We start from the raw sequence: 20,088 nt of genomic DNA, 5'->3' as shown, positions 1-20,088 counted from the left end.
ATTACGGATAATTCGGAAAAGTTGGCAGGAATGGATACCCCACAGTGCACGCTAAACCGAAATGCAACTTGAACATGCTAAAAACTGCTCTCAAAATATTTTGTTCGCTAGCAACCTTCGCTTCAAAACAATGCACGCGACAGTGGTCTAAAAACGTGTTCGTTCCATTAAAAACGCGTACAAGTAACATTAGCGCCTGTCTCCTGCAACGCTCACGCCACAGGCCCCCCTTAAAACAAGGTGATGTTTCCAAGATGAAAGCGCTGATGAAGAAATGCCAGGATACGCTCAAAGAACTTACAAAAAAAAAAAAAAAAAACGAGCATAGCACAATAACCTGTTGCGCAACAGTCAGGACCGCGATACTTGCAGGTAGCAACACAAAACACGCTCCTAGCGCGGACGACGACCCGTAATCCGCACAAAATAGGCAGCGCTACACGTACCACACACTCTGTTGTGTGAATCGGTATCCAATGGTCATTAGATGACGTCGCACGGAGAGCCAGCAGCGCATATAAGATGGGCGAGCTGACACACAGACATGATGGACCAAGCATAGGGAATCAAAGGCAAACCGTGAGATGGACACACCATACAGTTTCATAACTCTATAGGACACACTGCACACCAACACAGGCCAGCTAACTCAACGAGCGATAAACCCACACCTTCCGCGCAGCCTTAGCCACGGCCGGGCTAAAGCGGCGGCACGCGCTGTGCACGCCGCCGCTCTAGCCCAACCGTGGTCGAGAAAACCAGTATGTTTCAAACAGAAGCTGTCACCGCCACACCAACGCTCATTGGTCTAAACAATCACGCGACCCGTGGCTCTGTCTGCAAATAAATGCCCACAAATTGTTGGACTGCCGGAATCAAAACAAACCCACAAAAATGCAGGAGGTCACTGCTCTTATTGTTTCCCTCTCCTGAATGACGGGACGCGAAGAAGGCGCGGGTAGCCATTAGGGCAGTTCGGTGGCTCCTAAAGCTACGCGCGATAAGCGAACTTGGCGAAGCTTGTTTTCATGCATATATAACCAGGTCAGTGTCGTGCGTATTTGCACGTATATAGTCTGCGAAAGACTGTGAAAGTATTGTAACTCTGCCCCGTGAAGCGGCTACCGGGTGCGACTAAGTTCAGTGTGGGAGACCAAGTTTTGCACCAGCCGAGGGACCAGTACACGGTCGCAAATACAGTTTCTTATCAAACTGGAATTTAATTCAAACGCCGAGATCTAAACAACGTTGAAGAATTCGCTCCTCTGTCTCTTGTTTTAGCAACCTTTCTGAGCAGCAGTTGTACGGATTCTCATAGCCATGGTAAGAATGACTGAGTGCGGCTGCTCTCGTAGAGAGACGGCAGAATGTCAGGTAAGTGGGGTTTTAGTTCAGACAAAACGCTGTCAAACAGCTAGCAAAATCTTCTCGGGAAATGTGTACAGTTGGAGTAATTCTTTCAGATCGACATATACTGAAAAGTGCTCCCTAGAATTAGATAAACAGCTAAATATCGTTGTCCAGAAATATAAGGTACCTCTTCAGCCATGTGAAAAAGCCTGTGTTGTCTGCTTTGTTTCCCCTCTATTCAGTTTCTCGTTGGTGCCGCTAGGGGCGCCACTCTAAAATCTCCTCCCCAATAGGCCCCGGTCACTGCCCAGAGGGCAGCACGGAGCCAGCAACACCCAGCGCCACCTTCGGCAGGCACATAAAACACTGGGTCGGTCACTGCACGCCCACCCGTTTGTGACTGGGCACACTCCTTTTTCGCCGCACCTGGTAAATCATATTAGTAGCCCTTTTTATGTCTAAATTATATTGTGCTATTCTATATTATTTCTGCCACACAGTGCAGGTGAACTAAAACGTATTTACTCGGTTGTACTTGCGTGTAAGATGGGAGCCCGAAACAAATTGGCGTGACACCCATAAGGCAAACGCATGCGCGAGATAGCTCACGCGTCTTCTGACTTGCCCGCACAACTTCCTCATGATCTGCGTGTTTTGGTTCAAAGGAAACAGTAATTTTGTTTTCGAGTCCTGTAAAGAGGATGTTTCATTTGCAAATACGATATCAGACGTTGCAGTATGTTTCCGCATGTTAGGCAGGCCATGTGAGTACACTTGTCGAAATAAGTTATTGACTGTAGAGCTACTGATTGAGCAACATAAACGTTACATAGTGGTCTAATCTGAATATGGTACTTGGCATATGCAACAAGATAAAGTTCACGTTTGTTTGTGTGTACCAGAACTGGTGACGTTAATGACTGTAACGTACCATCGAATACGACGTCTAGGGAGCTGAAAATCCAATGCTGATTTTGAATTCATGACTTCAATTACAATATAAATATTACAAGAGCCTGTATCAAGCACATCACGTTATCTACTTTTGATGTCTTTTTGTTCGCTTCTGCCGGTTGCATTAGCCTTACGGATAGAGAAAATACGTAGCTTTGTGACTATGTTGAATAAGTTTTACGGTTTTTTAGGTGCAAACCAGCATGCCAGCTGTATAAAAACGTGCTGCAAAAAGAAAGAAACGCTTTGCCAGAAGGCTATCAAAGAACTTTCATTTGGATGAGGAGGTCGAAATGGGGATTGGGGGAGGGGGGGGGAGGTGAGCGGGACACCCAATGAGCTATTAAAATTATTTTAGAATATTTATATTTGCGATATTTTTTGCTCTACACTAGTGGCCCTGGCATTAAAACTCTATCACAGAGTAATTGCCTTGCTTTTATAATTTCAATTTGCAGCAAGAGCTTTTTTGAACAAAAAAAAAGTTGTAATGCGAACATTTGGTCCTGCGTTTTGCATATTTCCAGCTTTCATTGAAGCCGATATTATCTACATTTTTTAGCCGTTCAGTGGGTTAGACAACAGTCTTGCATAGTTTGCTTTGCAAGAAAATGCCGATGTGCGAATGCCGATTAATAGTGTGCGAATGCCGATTAATAGCGTTCGAATCAAATATCAAATCGAATTTGAAAAAAAAAAAAAAAAAAAAAAACGAATATCGAATATCTTTTTTTTTTTCACAGGCCTTGATTTTTCATAGGTTTTTGTGCCAAAGCAGATGCTACTTGGCATGTTCGGGAGACATGACGTTCTTTTTCAACCCGGAGAACGCACTTTTCAACTCGCATCAGTGGTACTCCAGGAATCCGAAGCGGGCACGATACGCATTTGAAAGAAAGAAAGAAAGACAAGAAAAAAAAGGGACTTGCACTGGAGATGCTGAACTGCAATTAGGACACGAAAACACGGCCCAACCACAATCCCGGACCCCGATGAGGCACTTCTTCGGAAGCACAGGGGCAGCGTGAAGCATGAATAATACGCAGCGGAAGGAAAGATCGCACTACAGTTGCCGTGAAAAAGCCTGCGCTATCGACTGTGGTGAAAAAACAAGTAAACACGCAGTAACCATACACCAAGTGCATTAAAAACAGCCAGAACAGCTTTTGATTCTAAATTAATGGAAGCACTGTCAAAACGGCAGCAGTCTTTACCGAAAGCTTACAGTCTTTACCGAAAGAATTCAAAATGGCGGCCAGGGTTGACGGCAACGGCTCGAAAAAAAGGTCTTATCAACGTAATCGCACATTACTCCGTGCAGCGGGATAAAATTTACAGCCTCTGCAAGGTGTGCTCGTCGAAAGCGCGATTTGAATAAAACTTGGGTAGCAACAGTGTGTTAGCGTGCGCCGACATCTCTCGCTTTCGCAAAGCCAGGGAACGTTCAGAAACTCCACTCGACTATTCGATAATTGAATAGTAGATATTTAATTCGCGAATAGAATTATTCGCGGAGGCACTATTCGATTCGTATTTGAATATTCGAGTATTTGCACAACCCTAAAGAACAGCCAATGGTACGATATCCTATAGCTGAAGAAGCATTTAGGGTCATCAACGCCAAAAGAGTCTGCCCCATATGTGGTTGTCTGTATTAAATACAGCTATAGTCACGTGAAATAAGAGATGTACCATAAGGTGGAACTGCTGGGTGATAAACTACACTGTGATAAATGCGCTTGAGCGTCCTCGTTGCGCATAAATATACTGCGCACTTATGCGTATTTACAGCCTGCTAACCAACACTCTATTTTTAAAATGCAGTAACCAAATCAGTAACTATGGCTTCGTACTCACACAAAAAAGAGAGAAGAATCTGCGAAGAAATGCAAAGTCTTCAAAGCAACCTTCACAGTGTGCCGGCCTACAGCTTGGCAGGAAGCCGATATTATTCCATCAGCGCCGCCTTAATTGGGCACGTTTACCTTCTACATTTTTTTCTGCCATCGCTGCAGTATTTCCTAGAGATACGGGAGCTGGCCAAGAAATGCCGCAGCTGGCGCTGCGTTCGCACGGCAAACTCGAGTGTCCAGAGCCTGCGTATCATACTTAGTGCTTGATGGCAGCAGAACAGACACTCACAAAGCAAAAGCACGGACTGTAAAAACAAAGGCTGGCTTGATTTGACCAGTGCTTGTTTCGACCCACCCCAAAAAAGCAGTGCCCCACATGCACAGTGCCTAAAGGTGACAGAGGCAAGAGAACATGCCAGACACACGTGGCAGTCATTGACGAGCTTCTGGCCATATGTCCTGATTGCACCCAATCCTCACAGACGCGAGTACTGTAATCCAGCAAAAAGCCACGAGTCTCCTCCCACCTTCATGGTCGTGATGGCATAGTAGAGCATCTTGTCCCTGACGGTCACTTCGTACGGGGTGTCCAGTGAGGGCGGCGGGTGGCCTCCAAACGTCAGCAGCCCGGCTTGGTCGCCTGCACTGGCCGTCTTGGAGCAGGGAACACGCTCCTGGTTGTAGGCGTTCATTGGCACCGCTCTTACTTCCACCTGCACACACATGGCAAGTGGCAAGGTGTCAGACCCACACCACAAGCAGTTGGGGATGGATGGATGGAAACAACTTTATCGATGGCCTGCAGATCGATGCCCTAGAGCGCCGTGACACGGGCCTCTATGTCATCCGGGTGGGGTGGGGGAAAAAATATAATCACAAAGCAAATTTGTCCCCAGTGCCAATTTGGTCATTTGGTCATTTTCCATTAATTGTGGCACAGCGGCCGGCACCGGCAAACAAAACTGTGCAAACGCGACACAAATAAGTCAAAACTAAAGGCGGAGAAGGCGTGTAGAGCCTGCAGCCTTACAGCTAAGCAAAAGCCAATTTACACGGCAGCTTATAGCCTTGATGAAACCTAAACCGTAACCGCCCTGAAACCGAAAAATTAGACGTTTCAGCCAAGTTTTTGGGCACGGGGCATCATGGCAGTCGTATCTCGCAGCTCAATTCAAGCGCTGTGGCGCAAGACGGCGCTGATAAACGAGTTTAGCGCAATAGGGGTGGATAGTGCAGGTAAACAAGTTTGGCGCTCAACGGGGCACATTGCGCAGCTGTTCCAGCCCTGCAGGTGAGCGAAGAGCGCACCTTCATGTTGGGGACGTGCACCAGGTGTGCGTACTGGTCCCTGGTGAGGACCGTGATGACCGACGGCCAGCCACACTTGAGCACCTCCTGGCTGCAGACCAGCTCACACTGCTTGGGCTCCACATAGCATTCCGGCTGCAGCCACCTGGCGGCAACACGAGCGGGAGGAAAATTCGAAACTGTGCCACTTCAGCGAGAAACTGTGATAAAGATCAGCAAAGCAAAAAAGGCTGCACACAGGCGTCCAAAGAACACAAGTTTACTTTTGTTAACGTGTGGCCATTAAAGCCAGAATTTCGTAGAAAAAGAAAAAAAAAATGGAATTAATCCTGAAATTTTCAGCTTCGAGCCAATTACCTTGGGTCGAAAATACATCTTTCAGGCATTATGCCAGCATATTTCACATGAATACAAGGGAGCTGCAGGAGAGCCCTTAACAAAAAGACTTCAGAGCCGACACCTGTGCCTCTCCTTTCCACCTCAACTCCTTACCTTGCAAGTCGGCCACCACTTGTGCCAGGAGTGCAGGAGACGAAGTCATGAAGGAAAGGACGTTCATTCGAGCGGTCGCTGAATGATAGCGAGCCTTCCAGGGCTTGCTGAATTGTGGGCAGGTGCGCCAGTGCAAAGCCACGTGAAAGCAGCGTTGAGTGGCTGCTGAACACCTGGTGTGATTTCCGGTTGAAGGAGAGGCGGGGGGCAGAGAACAGAAGAAGTTAATTAGAATTAGCAGGCTCGGACGACTTTCGTAAAGTTCCCTCACCTGATGAGCAAGAAATTCTGCAACCTCCATGTCTTCCTCCATGTCGCTTGGCAGCACTATATGAATGAAAGGAAAATGGCAGAGTTTGTAGGGTTTAGAAATTATACCCATCCCAACCCTGTAATGCATCCCTGCACAAAGTGCCTTGTCTCACACTAAACAATTTGACAAAAAGGGGTACTGAGACAAATTTTTGGGGCTGGTAATTTCATATGCTCGAAGAAATAATTTACTATTATCATCCAGCCAGAATGACTACACTCATAGAGTACAGCAAAACCTTATTCCAACAAAGTTAAAAGGGAAGCAGTTTTTAAATTTTAAGGATTTTTACATGCCAAACCTACATAAGCTATTAGAAGCACAGATTGATTTAGACTACTTGGTGATGTTTAGTGTGCAACAAAATCTTTACACACGCTGATTTCGTTTTCCACCTCCATCGGGAAAACGGTCACTGCTGCTGGGATAGAACACGCGTTCTGAGCTAGGATCTCTGCCAGCGCCCTACAGGTGGTATTCATTGAAAAGTTTAGCTGTCAATTTCTTCAGTTGGCAACACTGGAAACAGCCATGGACGTGGCCGCTGCTCCACGCACATGGCGCGGCTTGTGCCACTGCGCCCGCACGCCGAATAAAAGGAAACACTGGCGTGCGTCGTCTGCCCCGTTTCAACCCTATTCTCAAAGGTGGTGTCAACAGAGATGTTATTAATCGCACTCACATTGGACTGGAGGCATTACTTTGCGTTTGGTGGGGTAGAGTTTGGAACATCCAACACAAATCATGTGCTTAGCACGGACAAGTACCGCCATCCCGCGGAGCTCGACGCAACCAGTGACGGCGCATTCACATGGTTACCTGAATGCGTGCCTCGCCAACGTACACAAGCTATACACTCCACCTGGATCCATCGCTGGAACCATTGGATGGCAGACGTACCCGTGGGTAGGATGAGGTCTCGGCGCAGCAGGGACGCAGCGCACATGCCCCCCAGGTAGGCGAGCTCCTTCTCCAGGTGCAGCAGCCCCCCGGTGGCCGAGCCCTGGGGGGAGACCCCCTCGTAGCCAGTCACCTGGCACCGGAAGCCGTACGTGTTGGCCTTGTTGTCCTTGACGTAGTCCGAGGCCGTCTCCAGCGAGAACACCACCTCGTTGCCTAGGGGGGCGGGGGTAGCACTCAGGGTCCTTTTTCGCAAGGCTTTCCGAGGTGTTTACACTTCCGACAATGCCAATGTGTGCGTCCTCAAGTCTCACAAACACTACGTTTATGGCAGGTTGAGTCATGCAGCAAAGCACTGGCGTGACAGAGACCTTAGTGTGGAGCCATGCTCAGGAAGGTGGGTTCCCCTTTAGCCCCAAAAACTTCAAGTGTTTTTTCAGGTTAGTCTTTTGGGGCAGTGTAGAAAAGGTGTATGGGGCCACAACTTCACAGGCTATTTTACTTTTTCCAGTTCTGTTAGTTAAAAAATAATGCCTCTTGTTTGGACATTAACCAGGTTTTAAAGGCTAGTCATTATCAGGGCGCCTATAGTGCAATGGCCCGATGCCACACTGACAATTAGCTTCATCTAGGTCCTTTCAATGTTCCTGAAGCCAAGGTGAACACCCAAATGGCGAGACGAAAAAACAGAGGTCCACCTTACTGCGGTACAGTATAACCTTATTAAAGGGACACTGAAGTGAATTTGTCAAGCTCCCGTTTTTGCTTGCACTGCGTAGACTGGCTCAAATTAGCACACTTTTCATCGTTTTTACGATTGAGAAATCGGTAATTATTTTACAAAGCGCGAAAGAAGAAAAACTACCATGCGCGGTTTGCGGCGGCCGCATCAACTAAAGCTGTGATGTTAGGAGGAGCGGGCACCGTGATTGGACGATGCCCAAGGTGAGCAACCAAACAAGTTTCGGTTTCGGTTCTGTAAAAAACAACCGTTGGCGTTGTTGGATGGGCATTCTCAATAACTCAGTAATCATCGTACCGCGCTTCTGCCATGCTGTCAGCTATAAAAATGCATAAAGATAAGCCTCTTAGGACGGCTTGGAATCGTAGCATTCACTAGCCGAAACCTACGCAGTGCATGAACGCCCTCCGCGTACCCGCAGACGCCCAAATGTCATGCGCTTTTCCCCCATATTTGGAGCTTGCCTCCCTCATGCCTGTATCGTAAAAAGCGTGTTCGCACCAGGCCAAGGGTCTGTTCATTCTGGCCTGTGCTCACTGCCTGCAAGCAGTCGGTGCTTATGGCAACAGCACGCCAACGAGAACTCGCTAGCGCTCCAGTGCCAGCCTGCGCGCGTTTTGTGAACTAGTTCGTGGAGCCATGAACGTTGCGGCCCAAAAAAAGGTGAACTCAATATAGAAAACATCGGCGGAAAACGAAAAAGTTAACTTACAGAAAAAAAAAAACCACGTACCCGCGGGGATTCGAACTCCTGACTTGCAAAATACTTGCAACGGCATATCTAGCGCCCCAAACAACTCGGCCACGGAGCTGGCTCCGCTGGCCTTGGTAATATAGGGTATATTGTACAACCACTTTACACTTTTATTTAGTTTTGGCATTTCAAGCACCTTAGGTGACTATTTGTTGTATTGCGCTCGTGCAGTAATCGTCGCCCGAGTTTCCACAATAGCTCACGTCTAGCAATTGCATTTCGTAGACGGAAAAGCGTTCGCAGATGCGTAGTCGTGCTGCTGACCGCTGTGGTTGTTCGCCCAGCGCAAAAAAGTGCTTCCCGCACCCTAGTTTTACGCTGTACGGTAAAAATATCAGTTGATTTTATTTCCTTAGTACCTATATTGACTTCGCTGAATCCTCTCCCGCCTTCAAGTGGCCTTAAATTTTCCTACTGGCGTACCAGTCAGCGAAGCGTCGCATGTGCGTTTGTGCAGCGCTTGTGTGAAGCGACCTTGACTTGGAGCTAGATACAGTGTACAAACTCACAAAGTAAAGAAAGGCACATTCTTCCATTCACAAACGTGTTGTGGCTTCGTTTCAACTGAGCAAGCGAATTGCAACGACCCGTCGGCTGCCGGCGGACGAAACGCTGGGCCGACTGACTCTGTCTGAAGGCCGGGGAGCCGTGCAATAGCGCAGCCAATTGCCAGCTTATCCCCTCCTGACGTCACACGAAAACGCTGCAGAAAATGGGCGAGGGTGCAGAGAGGAGGACAGCATTTTCGAATTAATTTTTCTACTAAATAAAATCGCGTAAACACGCCCAGGGTGGTCGAAACATGGTCTGGGGACTCCGGACTACAATTTGTGCAAGTAATCCCGCAATGTTTACATATCACTTCAGTGTCCCTTTAACACAGGCCATGACAGTGACCATAATTTCAGTCTGTTATAGAAGAAGTATGAACAAACCAAATACTGTCACTACAGACTTTTATGGAATCATGAATAAAGTCTGTTATAACAAGAATTCAGACTTTTCAACAGGTAAAAATAAACTGAACCATAAGAGTATGCTGGCCATTTTTGAAGATTCAGTTACAACTGAAACAGGTTGCTATTGAAGGCCAACAAACCTTCAGAATGACTTCGGTGTTTCAGAGGTTTCAGCCTCTTGCAACACTATGAAGCCCATCACAAAATCCCACACGAGTCTTCTTACATTTGTTCAGCTCCTGTTGTACGACACCTCCTCAATCTTTTCATTCCCTCACACTACTATTATTACTCTCTTTCTCTTATTCAACCTACACTTGAATTTCCCTTGTTTCCACATGAATATAAGCAAAGTGCAAGCAAAGGTCTCTTTTTACTTACACTTGCCTCCATATGAATATAAACTAAGTGCGAGTAAAGGTCTCGTTCCTAAGCTTGGAGATTTAGCCATCTATATACAGTTAAACCTCGTTATAACGAAATTAAAGGGGTGCCGCGATTTGCTCATTATAGCCAATATTTCGTTATAGCCATAGCCGACATTTACTGCAAATATTATGCATTGTAGTTACCTAAAACAAAAATCGGGCGAAATAGCATCTTGCTGCACGGTGGTAGTCAGTAAAATAAACACATTCCGGAGGTAAAAAGGAAAAGTCACGAACCTACTTTATTGCAGTTCAAAACTCGTATTTCAAACAGACTTGGCTACGAAGAAGTCCGTAATTGGACGTTGATGCACCTTCCTGATGCGAGCAATGGCTCCCTCAGCTGCGGCTGCTACGTTCACGCCATCTTCGCCGCCCTCGTGCGCGCCGAAGCGACGCAGCACGTTCACCGCATCTGGTGCCTCCGACGCCGTCCTTAGCACTTCTTTTCAAGCCACGTGCAACAGCGCTGACGATGGACTCTCGGTTGGTCACGATGGTGGACAGCGTACTCGTCCACACGTCAAAGTCTCTTGCCACCTTACCACGGAGTGCACCTTACCTTACTTTGCGCCCGATGCGACGGCTTTTATCATAGCTGTCTTCAATTCAAGCGTGATAGTCTTTCGCTTTCACTTCCACGCACACACAAACTCAACTACGCAGCGACGTCGGCGATACGAACAGGGGAGAGGGGGGGGGGGGAGGAAGGCGACGCAACTGCGCGCGCCGTGTGCATTGGGGTTCTTCTCGGACTCACTGCGGATAGTCCGCGGATTTCCCGAAGCCATAGGGATACATGGGAAAATTGAACGTCGGACTGCTTCTCGGGGAGCCCGCGGTGAGTCCGAGACTGTAAATCGAAGGGCCCCATCACAGAACAGGACCCCATTGTCTGCATGCCGTGCGCAGCGAGAGGAGGGTGGGGGCTTCGCGGGCGCAGCGTCCGCATGGCGCGCCATCCAGCTTCGCACGCGTGGCGGGAGTTTTGAACTGCTAATACAGTTGCCGCGTCGCGCACTGTCTCATATCCGCGTTGCGCACTGTTGTAAAATTAGATCAAAATTTGATTTCTCTACGAAATTTGTTCGTTATATCCCGTAACGCGGAAATTTTACCTGGTTAAAACGAGGTTTTAAATACATTGGTTTCTATGGGGACTTTCAAGGGCAATTACGATTTGCTCGTTATATCCATTATTTCGTTATAGCCCGTCTCGTTATAACGAGGTTTAACTGTAGCACGGGGACATGCATTTTTTGTTTAAATGATAACTTTCATATACAGTGTAGACCATTTATAACGTTACCGCTTATTAAAGTGTGGGATCGGATATACCGTATTTACTCGCATAATCCTCGCACTTTTTTTTCGGAAAAGTCACTGCGAAGATAGGGGTGCGAGAATTATGCGGGGAAAAAAAATCTGGTGCACAGTGTTGCCAATTTGCCTTCTGCCAGTCCCGCTAAATGTAGCGGTCGTTTTTTGTATATGTAAGCTCAGTGTTGCCAACAGCAGCTATTTCTTTTTATTTTATTATTTACAACGTAAACAGTCTCCCGTCGATCAGCGTTCATGAAATTGCCGCCTTTGCTTTCTGGCGCGCGCCCTATCTCGTCGGCGTCACGTGCGTATTCTACTCCAGTAACGCACGTTGAAGTCGGTGACGCCGAAGTGCCTGCCTGCGGCGCGGCTGCCGTGTTCGATCGCGTACTCTATCGCTTTCAATTTGAAAGCGGCAATGTAGCTGGCGTTCTTCCCCATGGCGAAGCGGCACCAAGCACAAAACAAAGAGATCAAAAAGTTCTCAAAATGGCAGCGAGATATCCACCACTGACGCGAGTGACTCACTGACTGCTGCTGCTCAACGACGGGACCACGACGGCGACACGACGACACGACAGCGGGCTGCGCGAACGCAGTCTAGTTGCGCGCACACGAAACCGGCTGGCTCAAGTATGGTGCGAGTAGCGTGTTAGGGCGCCTGTTAGGGAGTAGCCATGCAGGTTGTTGGGGCGCCTGGATGGCCTTGGATACACAGCTCTCCGCTGAACGGAGAGGCGGCGGGGGAGGGCGCGCGTTGGAGAGCGCGTGCACCATGCGGGTTTCGCGAGCAGGCAGCTTTCGCCGGTGCAAAGTTGGGGGTGCGAGGATTATGCGAGGAACCAAAAAATCCAAGTTTTGGTGGCTCACATTAGGGGTGCGACGATTACGCGAGTGCGAGGATTACGCGAGTGCGAGGATTACGCGAGTAAATACGGTAATGTGGGTTTTCCTGGCCACCGGTAGGCCTCCCACAGAACTCAAAACACAAGCGTACCACTTATAATGCGATTGCCCGAAGCACAATACTGTTGATGGTGTGGTTTTTTGGCGGGTCCGCTGATCAACCGGTGCAGCTGCAGCATTGTTTTAGGGCCGCAAAAAATATAGAAAAAGCATGGTTCAGCAAACCAACGCATCCCACACTCCCTCCTCTCCTTCAACTAAAACATAAAAATTTTTTTAAAAAGGCACCCTTTAGTTCACATGTTTTGTTGGCACTTGCATGATAACCACACGTTCCCTTCTCGGCACGCCTATGAAGATGACGAATTGTGGAACCCATCATTGCGTGTCATTTCCGTCAGAGGTGGCCCTTGCCAAGGGATAGGGTGAGGGGTGCCCACCAGGGAGGATGGTGGCGGTGGCGGGCCAGTCGGCCGCTCCGCAGAAGCGCTTCAGGACGGGCCAGAAAGGCAGGCTGGCAGTGTCCTCTTCATCCTCCTCAGCCCCACGGCCCGTTGTGCTCAGCAGCTGGCCCCGGCCGTTGTGGCTGGGCACGTACAGCTGCAGGCTGTCCTCGGCCTGGGCCGTGCCACACCGCGGGTCAAACTCCAGGGCCATCCAGCGGACACTGGCAGGGAACCGGACCTGCACACACACACAGGCGGCCCTTCAGTGGCAGGCAACCGCACCTGCCCGCCATCACACGCGAAGGTCACTACCCAGGCGCAGCCTTTGGGTGAGTGCATGCGCAACTGCCTCATGTAAGGGGGCCGCACAGTAAGTGCCACTTAGTGGGTAAAAACTGACAGCCATTGAATGAAAGCAGAATTGAACTAGTCTTTCATCTTCACATCCTTAGAAGGCTTTCCCATAACAGTGAGGAATTGAGTTCAAATCTGAAGCCATATGAAGAGGAACCAAGGTATGCCCAAAAAAGCATTGCCATATCAACAAAACTCTCAAAATAGGCTATCTGTTATCAGCCTTGAAAAAACAAGCTCTACTGCTTTCCCTTTCCAGGCTAGACTTCTAACAAAGCCCTCAATATTTTTAAACAAGTGCACCAATTACCGCCAAACAGAGATGTTGAAAAAATAAGAACAAGCCAGTCAGACCAACAAAGAAACGCCAAATAAAGGACACCAGCAGAAAAAATGAAATAAAATAAAGGCATAGATATGAAAGTAGTGGCACAGCAAGCAAAATAACAAAGAGTTTCAGGGAGGACCACCAGGGAGGGATGCTTACCTTGGACACAGACACAGTGGCTGGCTTGTAGGGGTGGTCACTCTCTACCACTGCGTAGTGAACAGGGCCAATGTTCCCATCTCCTGGTGCCAGCACGTCGGTCTGGGAGGCCGGAGCGCTCCTCTGGTTCAGCATGGACACCCACTTGAGCAGCTTCTGAACCAGGTCGAGGACTTCCACCGCACTCTGCACACAGCAACAACCACACGGGCAGGAGTTGGCTCACCCCAGGCACTAGTCAAGCCTGCCGGCATCTGTGGGAACAGTGCAATGAACGGCTCCTCTTTCGCAATGATGCACGAGTCAACCGAGCTAGAATAGGATACGACACTACCTGCATAACAAATGACAAACGTTTTAATGTGATACAGGAAGTGTATGTGTGTGTGTGCACATAACCTTGATTAATCAAGATGCTATATCAAAAAATGTGGAAAACAGCTTGAATAAACGGGACGCAGAGTAGAACATACACACGGCACTGACTAATAACCAAACTTTTATTGCTTGCAGGCTGCTTAATTACGCATCTACAAAGCAATGGAAAGGGAAAAAGGAAAGGAGGTGAAAACACACAAAACGAACAAAGGTTCTTGTCAAATAAGGCGCTCACATTCATCGATAAACAAGGCCCAGTTATTCATTCAAAAGATACATAATTTCATTTTCATACAATTTATTCGCGCTCTTTTCAACGTTTTTAACATGTACCAACCAGCCCACTTGCTTCCCATTCTAAGATGCTATATCAGCATGCTATTATCCAAGACCTCTTTGCATGGGCAGGAAGTCTGATGATTCTTATTGTATGAGCAATACATGGGGTATGTCAGCAAAATTTTCCAACCAGTTCATGATGCTCTGTGACAAAGTAGGTGACAGAGTGGAGAGAGCACATGCATGGAGGGAACTGCCTTCACAATGCTAGCTTGCCGCTGCCAGGGAAACGACAAGTCGAGGCACGGCTTGCCAGCTGCCTCTGCCTCAACGGGTCCATGACGGTGTACGAGGCACATGGACTTCTCAAGCCAGAGCAAGACATGCAAATCATGCTAAGCACGAAGTTTGCAAGAGAGAGAGACGAGATGCTTTTGCGTGATGAGCATCTCATGCTCATGCAATTACTTTTTTAACCACTGTACAACGGCGTTTGTTTAGAAAGATGTGGCACACCGCTTGGCAAGCTTTGGGAAGGACATTATGTTTAGCCACTGGCAATTGTGGCCCCTTACCTGAGGGTCTGATGATGCTACTGGACACAGGTGAGCCAGTACCAAGGGAAGCAGCTGTGTCATCAAATGCGAAGATCCAATCTCGTGGATGACTTCATCATCTGCAAGTGTATTCCGCACGAAATAGCAATCAGTAAAACGCCTCCAAAAGGCCGAGGTACACAGTTGCTGGAGAGATGTGGACGAAAGACTGTGTTTCACTATGTTTATGCAGTTACATCTTTTTTGCCCACCAGCAAGAGTACCAGCAGACCCTCGTGTGTTTACAAAAAGCAAGGCTTACGCACCCTCATTGGAGCAGGCTTTGCAGAGCGCTAGTACATTTATAATGATACTGTTTATATCAATATATCGGATATAACGATTGACAACTATGACACCGTCCACTTTTGCATGCATTGTATGGTAAAACAAACCGCTTATTACAATTCTCCAGTGCTGCAATATTACATACAGCGATTGAATCCCATTACCGTGTGTGCCAAAAATGCAAGCTGCCGCTGGCTTTCTGCGCCAATGGCATGCGCTGCAAGCCTCGATGCGCCTTGCATGCCTTCCACCCCTCAGAAAACGAGTCGACTGGGCAGCTTATGAGGAAGCGAGGGGATGAAGAGAGCAGTTTTCCTCCCGAACCCCCCTCCCAGCGCCACCGCTTTGGCTTTGTCCCCTCGTTCGCTCGCACGTTTGCCTGTTGTGTCACGTGTGCACCACTTTGAATTTGACTGGGTGCCTCCTCAACTGCCTCCGTTTTGCCGCGGAAGGGATGCAGGGGCCAATGTTTTGCAAACTTTCGGGTGCCTCACTGAAGAGGCGATTGTTGCGCAGATACAAGCTGTGGACAGTGGTAACAGTGACAACTCTGATGACGTGGTTGAGCAGCCTACTCAGGCAGCGTCTTCGCAGGGGGCCCAACGCATTATACCGTCCCTCAGGGACTTCGTTTCCACCAAGGACCTTTCGCTCAGCCAGGTGGAACACCTATAGATGCCCTTGAAAAAGATGTGCACCAGCTTTGCGTGCAGGAAACAAAGCTGGCCAACTATGGCTTTTTTTCTGCAAATAAGTAGTAGTACAGCCTTACTTGCATGTGAATAAAATGTTTTGATCTCTGTTCTGTCTTTTCTTTTTTTTTGCAACCCATTTATAACAATAGAAAAAATTCTATTAAAGAATTTGAATATTGTTATAAGTGGACTAGACTATTGTACAATGCTGCTGCCCTTGGAAACAGCAGTTAGGCCTTGCTACCGTAGAAGTAGAAGAGACACACAAATATTTTACAGCACCCATAGTGTACATACGCAATGTGTGTCACTCTAATCTGCTGCCTTCGCTTCTTGTGAAGAGTGGAACCATGACCGGTTTCCATATCGTTCTTTACAAGTGTGACATGGTGAAGATGATTATGATCATTTGTCGTGACTTAAGCCCTTGCACATGTATGTGCACACAAATTTTCCCTAGGAGACAAGCATACCTCATATTTTAGAACATAGCAAGCGCTCTTTCACCTTGCTCAGTGGCCGCCTCCGACAGCAATTGAGCACTGGCCTTGACGATAGTGCCACAGATGTTCAGGACGTTGCGGCGGGCTTGCAGTTCCATCAAGTCTCGTGTGGCCTGCTGGCTTTCCGTGTCGTGAGGCGTACTGCACAAGAATGCACAGGTGAGACCCCACCCATCTCGGCCCGCAGGAATGCCCACACAATGAAAAGATGGCAACAGATAAATGTGTCAATCTAAACTATCCTACATAAGCTACCACACACAACAGCTACTTGGGATCCAAGCTCTGGACCTTTTATTCCACCAGAGCAGGAGGCTGAGAGAGTCACCTGTAGTAGAGTATCTGTGGTATCTGGCCCCGGGTGTGGTTGGTTCCGTTGAAGCTTAGAGAGCAGTCACTGAAGGTAAACATGGTGCCATCGGGGCCCTTCACTTGGGTCACCCCGCCATCGCCGTTGTTGGTCCGGGCCCCGTGGTTCCTCAGCCTCACAGCATACTTCGTGTTTTCCTGAACACAAACAAGAACAGGGGACATCACAAAAATGAAACACATCAATACACCTTCTTCTACAGTAAGTTCGTCTACAGTAAGTTTCAAGCTTGCTGACGACGTTGCTCCTGTGCCCTCTTTAGTTAGCTCCCATAACGGAAAACTCAGAGACACTGCTCTTAATAGCTTCCTTCCTTAACAGCTTCTTAAAACAGCTTCCTTTAATTTTTAAGTAAGCTGTGAAACTTGTCAATCTTGCTGCTTTTTTTTCTGCTGATTTCAAATATGCCATTTTTTTAGTAGGTCAATTAGTTACCGAGATAATTAGGGATAATTAGACCTTTTGGGAGGAACAATAGACAAAACAGTGTTGGTCACAAAGCTGTAGTCTTCATAGTTTCCAATACTATGAACCATGGTGAGTGCAGTAAGAGAATAGGTTTTGCGACGCACTGTGTGGAACTGATTTTACAGCTCATTAAACTTTGGCGTTCGAAATGGGAACATGAAATGGTTCCTTGCCACTGGTGCCACCAAGGTTTAATGAGCTGTAAAATCAGTTCCACACAGTGCGTCAAAAAACCTATTCTCTTACTGCACTCACCATGGTTCATAGTATTGGAAACTATGAAGACTACAGCTTTGTGACCAACACTGTTTTGTCTATTGTTCCTCCCAAAATGACTAATTACCCCTAATAATCTCGGTAACTAATTGACCTACTAAAAATGGCATATTCGAAATCAGCAGAAAAAAGCAGCAAGACTGACAAGTTTCACAGCGTACTTAACAATTAAAGGAAGCTGTTTTAAGAGACATTTCCACCCTTAAGATGGGTGGCTCATGCAAGCTCCCTAGGCTAAAAGCACAGGTGCTCAACCCTTCAAGGCAGGCTGTGGTTAGCAGGTGAATGTGGGCTTGAGCCATGCAGAAAGAGGAGTCAGTGTCCACTGCCTACCAGAAGGTCACCCGAGCTACGAATTGTCCTGCCCACGACACGTCCCACATTTACGCTTTTGTGGCCACCCACTTTCCTTTTCTTGCACAAATTCCCTTTGTGCTGCACACTACTATCTCAAAAGCACAGCTCCCTACCACTGCTGCACAGATGCCTAGCACTTTTAAAGCGAAGCTTTGGTGTTGTCACTGATGGCGTCTGAAACGCGGAAACAGGTGAAGTGAAAGAAAAAACACTTCCTGTGACGGTAATCGAACCTGGGTACCTCGCATTGTGAAACCGGCGTCTATCCGACTGCTCCATTTCCACGTGGTCGAAGCGGTTTGGTTTTGGAGACGGGTGCATGGATGCGCAAAATTAGACAGGAAAATCTTGCACCCCACCGCGTACAGACGACGATGATCCGTCATGAGAAAACTTTGTGTTCAACCATTGTCGTCGTTAGATGAAGGGGTGCCTGATTTTTTGAACTAGGGATGGCAGATCTTGGGAGCTCACAAACGCAAAAGCAGCAATATGTCAATTTAGCCTTCCTGAGGGGATCATAACACATGCCTGGCTGAAGTGGCAAAGCTGGGGGGAGAAGGAGAAAAACTTTTATTGATGTTAAATAGGAGCGCTGTGACTGGAGTCCTCAGTGCAGGATCCCAGTAGAGCTTGCCGCCGCCTTCGCCCTCTCGACGAGCCGAAGCCGAGGATCAGGATCAGAGCTGGCCAGCTCTCACTCCCACTGCTCTAAAGTTGAATTTCGTATTGTGTCTATATTCCTATTATGTTGACAAGCCCACACCATGTGATATAAGGTTGAAAGCTCTCCACAGTGACGGCAAGTGGATGTATACTTTGTAGGGAATACAGTGTGAAGCCTGGTAGGGTGAGGAAAAGTATTGGCCTGTAGCTGCCTAAGTGAGGTTTCTTGCTCTTTTGCAGGATGCAACTTCTCAAATCGTGCGCCCGCTAATAAATGCGCAGAAGCAAACCAGTGGTCAGCCAGTGCACCGGTTAGATGCTACGAAGCTAGAACCGACCTTGATGGCAATGGGACGGTCGAACTTGACCTCAGCCACATCTGAGTAGCAGTCCTCAGGGCCGAAGGTCCCACGAGCCACGTCGAGTGTCTTCCAGCGCTGTGTGTGTGGAAGGTCCCCACCAATGCCACTCTGCAGGAAGAGAGAATGCTCACCAACAAGGCCAAATGACACGGCGTCTCACGCACAGCCATCCGCGACATTCCCAGTTTTGATTACAAAACATTCAATAAATTAATAACGCCATTGAAAATTCACACCCACCATGAATGTTGTACCACGCAGCAATCAACATAATAAACTCTCTAGCAGTGCATGTGCTCTGATAAGCTCGGACAAGGGCTTCGCAAAAGCGTTTACACCAGTACACCGTTACACCTTTTTTCTTTTTTTTCTGCTGGTGTGCGCTTTGAGGGGAAGGCACAATTGTGTAAGAATTGTCTTGCCTGTGGTGAATGACAACCAAAAATATCTTGGGCATCCCAACTTCCGTGACAACTTGCATCTACTTACTGCAATGACATGCAACAAGAGACTGCACTGAATGCATACTCATGATGTCTGGATCGGTTTGTTTTACCAAAAATGGCATAGCCTTCCATGCAAGTGTCTCAGGACTCTAGAATATCATGCTTCAGGAAAGGTAGAACACTCAATAAAGCCTGCTTTTCTTCCATGCGAACACAAAAGAGGCCCTAACAAAGGGAAAAGTAAGCTGCAAGTAAACTTTAAAAAAAGAAAAAAAAAAGAAAGAAAAATTATGCTGGTGCAAGCTAGTGTGCAGAGCAAGTCTTGAAGTGCCCATTTGGTCCCCCAAAAGTAGGGAAATGTGAGAGTCTGTTCGCTCACGTCGTCCAGGAGCTCCAGTTCGTAGTGCCACTCATTGCCCACACCGCCATAGATGCAGGCCCCAGCAATGAGCACGCCCGGCCGATCGACGCTGAAGCAGATGGCATCGGGGGAACCGTTGCCCGTGTTCCAGGTTCGGTTCTGGCTAACTCGCGAGAACCGGGACGGGGTGCAGTGCAGGGCCTGCCGCGTGGCACGCTGCACATCCACCTGCGGACAGATTTACGGACACGACCGACATTCACAACAGCTCATGTGACAGGCTGGTGCAAGGAAATGATCGGCAATCTAGAATGCAGGGGCACATTCCTTTCTTGATTTAGCGATTGTCACGCACTAAGCCTAAATCACACACACACTGCTCCGAACAACCACGCCGACCGACTCCTTTATTCCCAACACTCAACCCTAACCCCTCACACTTTACTCCTTCCTCTCTTCTCCTAGTCCCGATGG

General features: G+C 47.9%; 1 protein-coding gene across 1 annotated transcript in view; it reads right to left on the bottom strand.

Moving 5' to 3' along the window:
* Hiw (MYC binding protein highwire) overlaps positions 1-20,088 on the bottom strand; it is a 145,993-nt gene that overhangs the window by 70,407 nt on the left and 55,498 nt on the right. The window contains 12 exon segments of the mRNA XM_077702493.1: positions 4,685-4,870; positions 5,466-5,610; positions 5,958-6,130; positions 6,229-6,284; positions 7,171-7,386; positions 12,723-12,966; positions 13,570-13,755; positions 14,802-14,902; positions 16,313-16,449; positions 16,637-16,815; positions 18,784-18,915; positions 19,633-19,842. Coding sequence (XP_077558619.1) covers positions 4,685-4,870; positions 5,466-5,610; positions 5,958-6,130; positions 6,229-6,284; positions 7,171-7,386; positions 12,723-12,966; positions 13,570-13,755; positions 14,802-14,902; positions 16,313-16,449; positions 16,637-16,815; positions 18,784-18,915; positions 19,633-19,842 — 1,965 coding nt within the window.

Source organism: Haemaphysalis longicornis, unplaced genomic scaffold, assembly GCF_048455015.1.
Source record: "Haemaphysalis longicornis isolate Haplotype H1 unplaced genomic scaffold, Haemaphysalis longicornis Haplotype H1 scaffold_3, whole genome shotgun sequence".
NCBI classification, from domain to species: domain Eukaryota; kingdom Metazoa; phylum Arthropoda; class Arachnida; order Ixodida; family Ixodidae; genus Haemaphysalis; species Haemaphysalis longicornis.
Note: the sequence above shows the minus strand (reverse complement) of the source record. Positions and strands in the feature narration are given on the sequence as shown.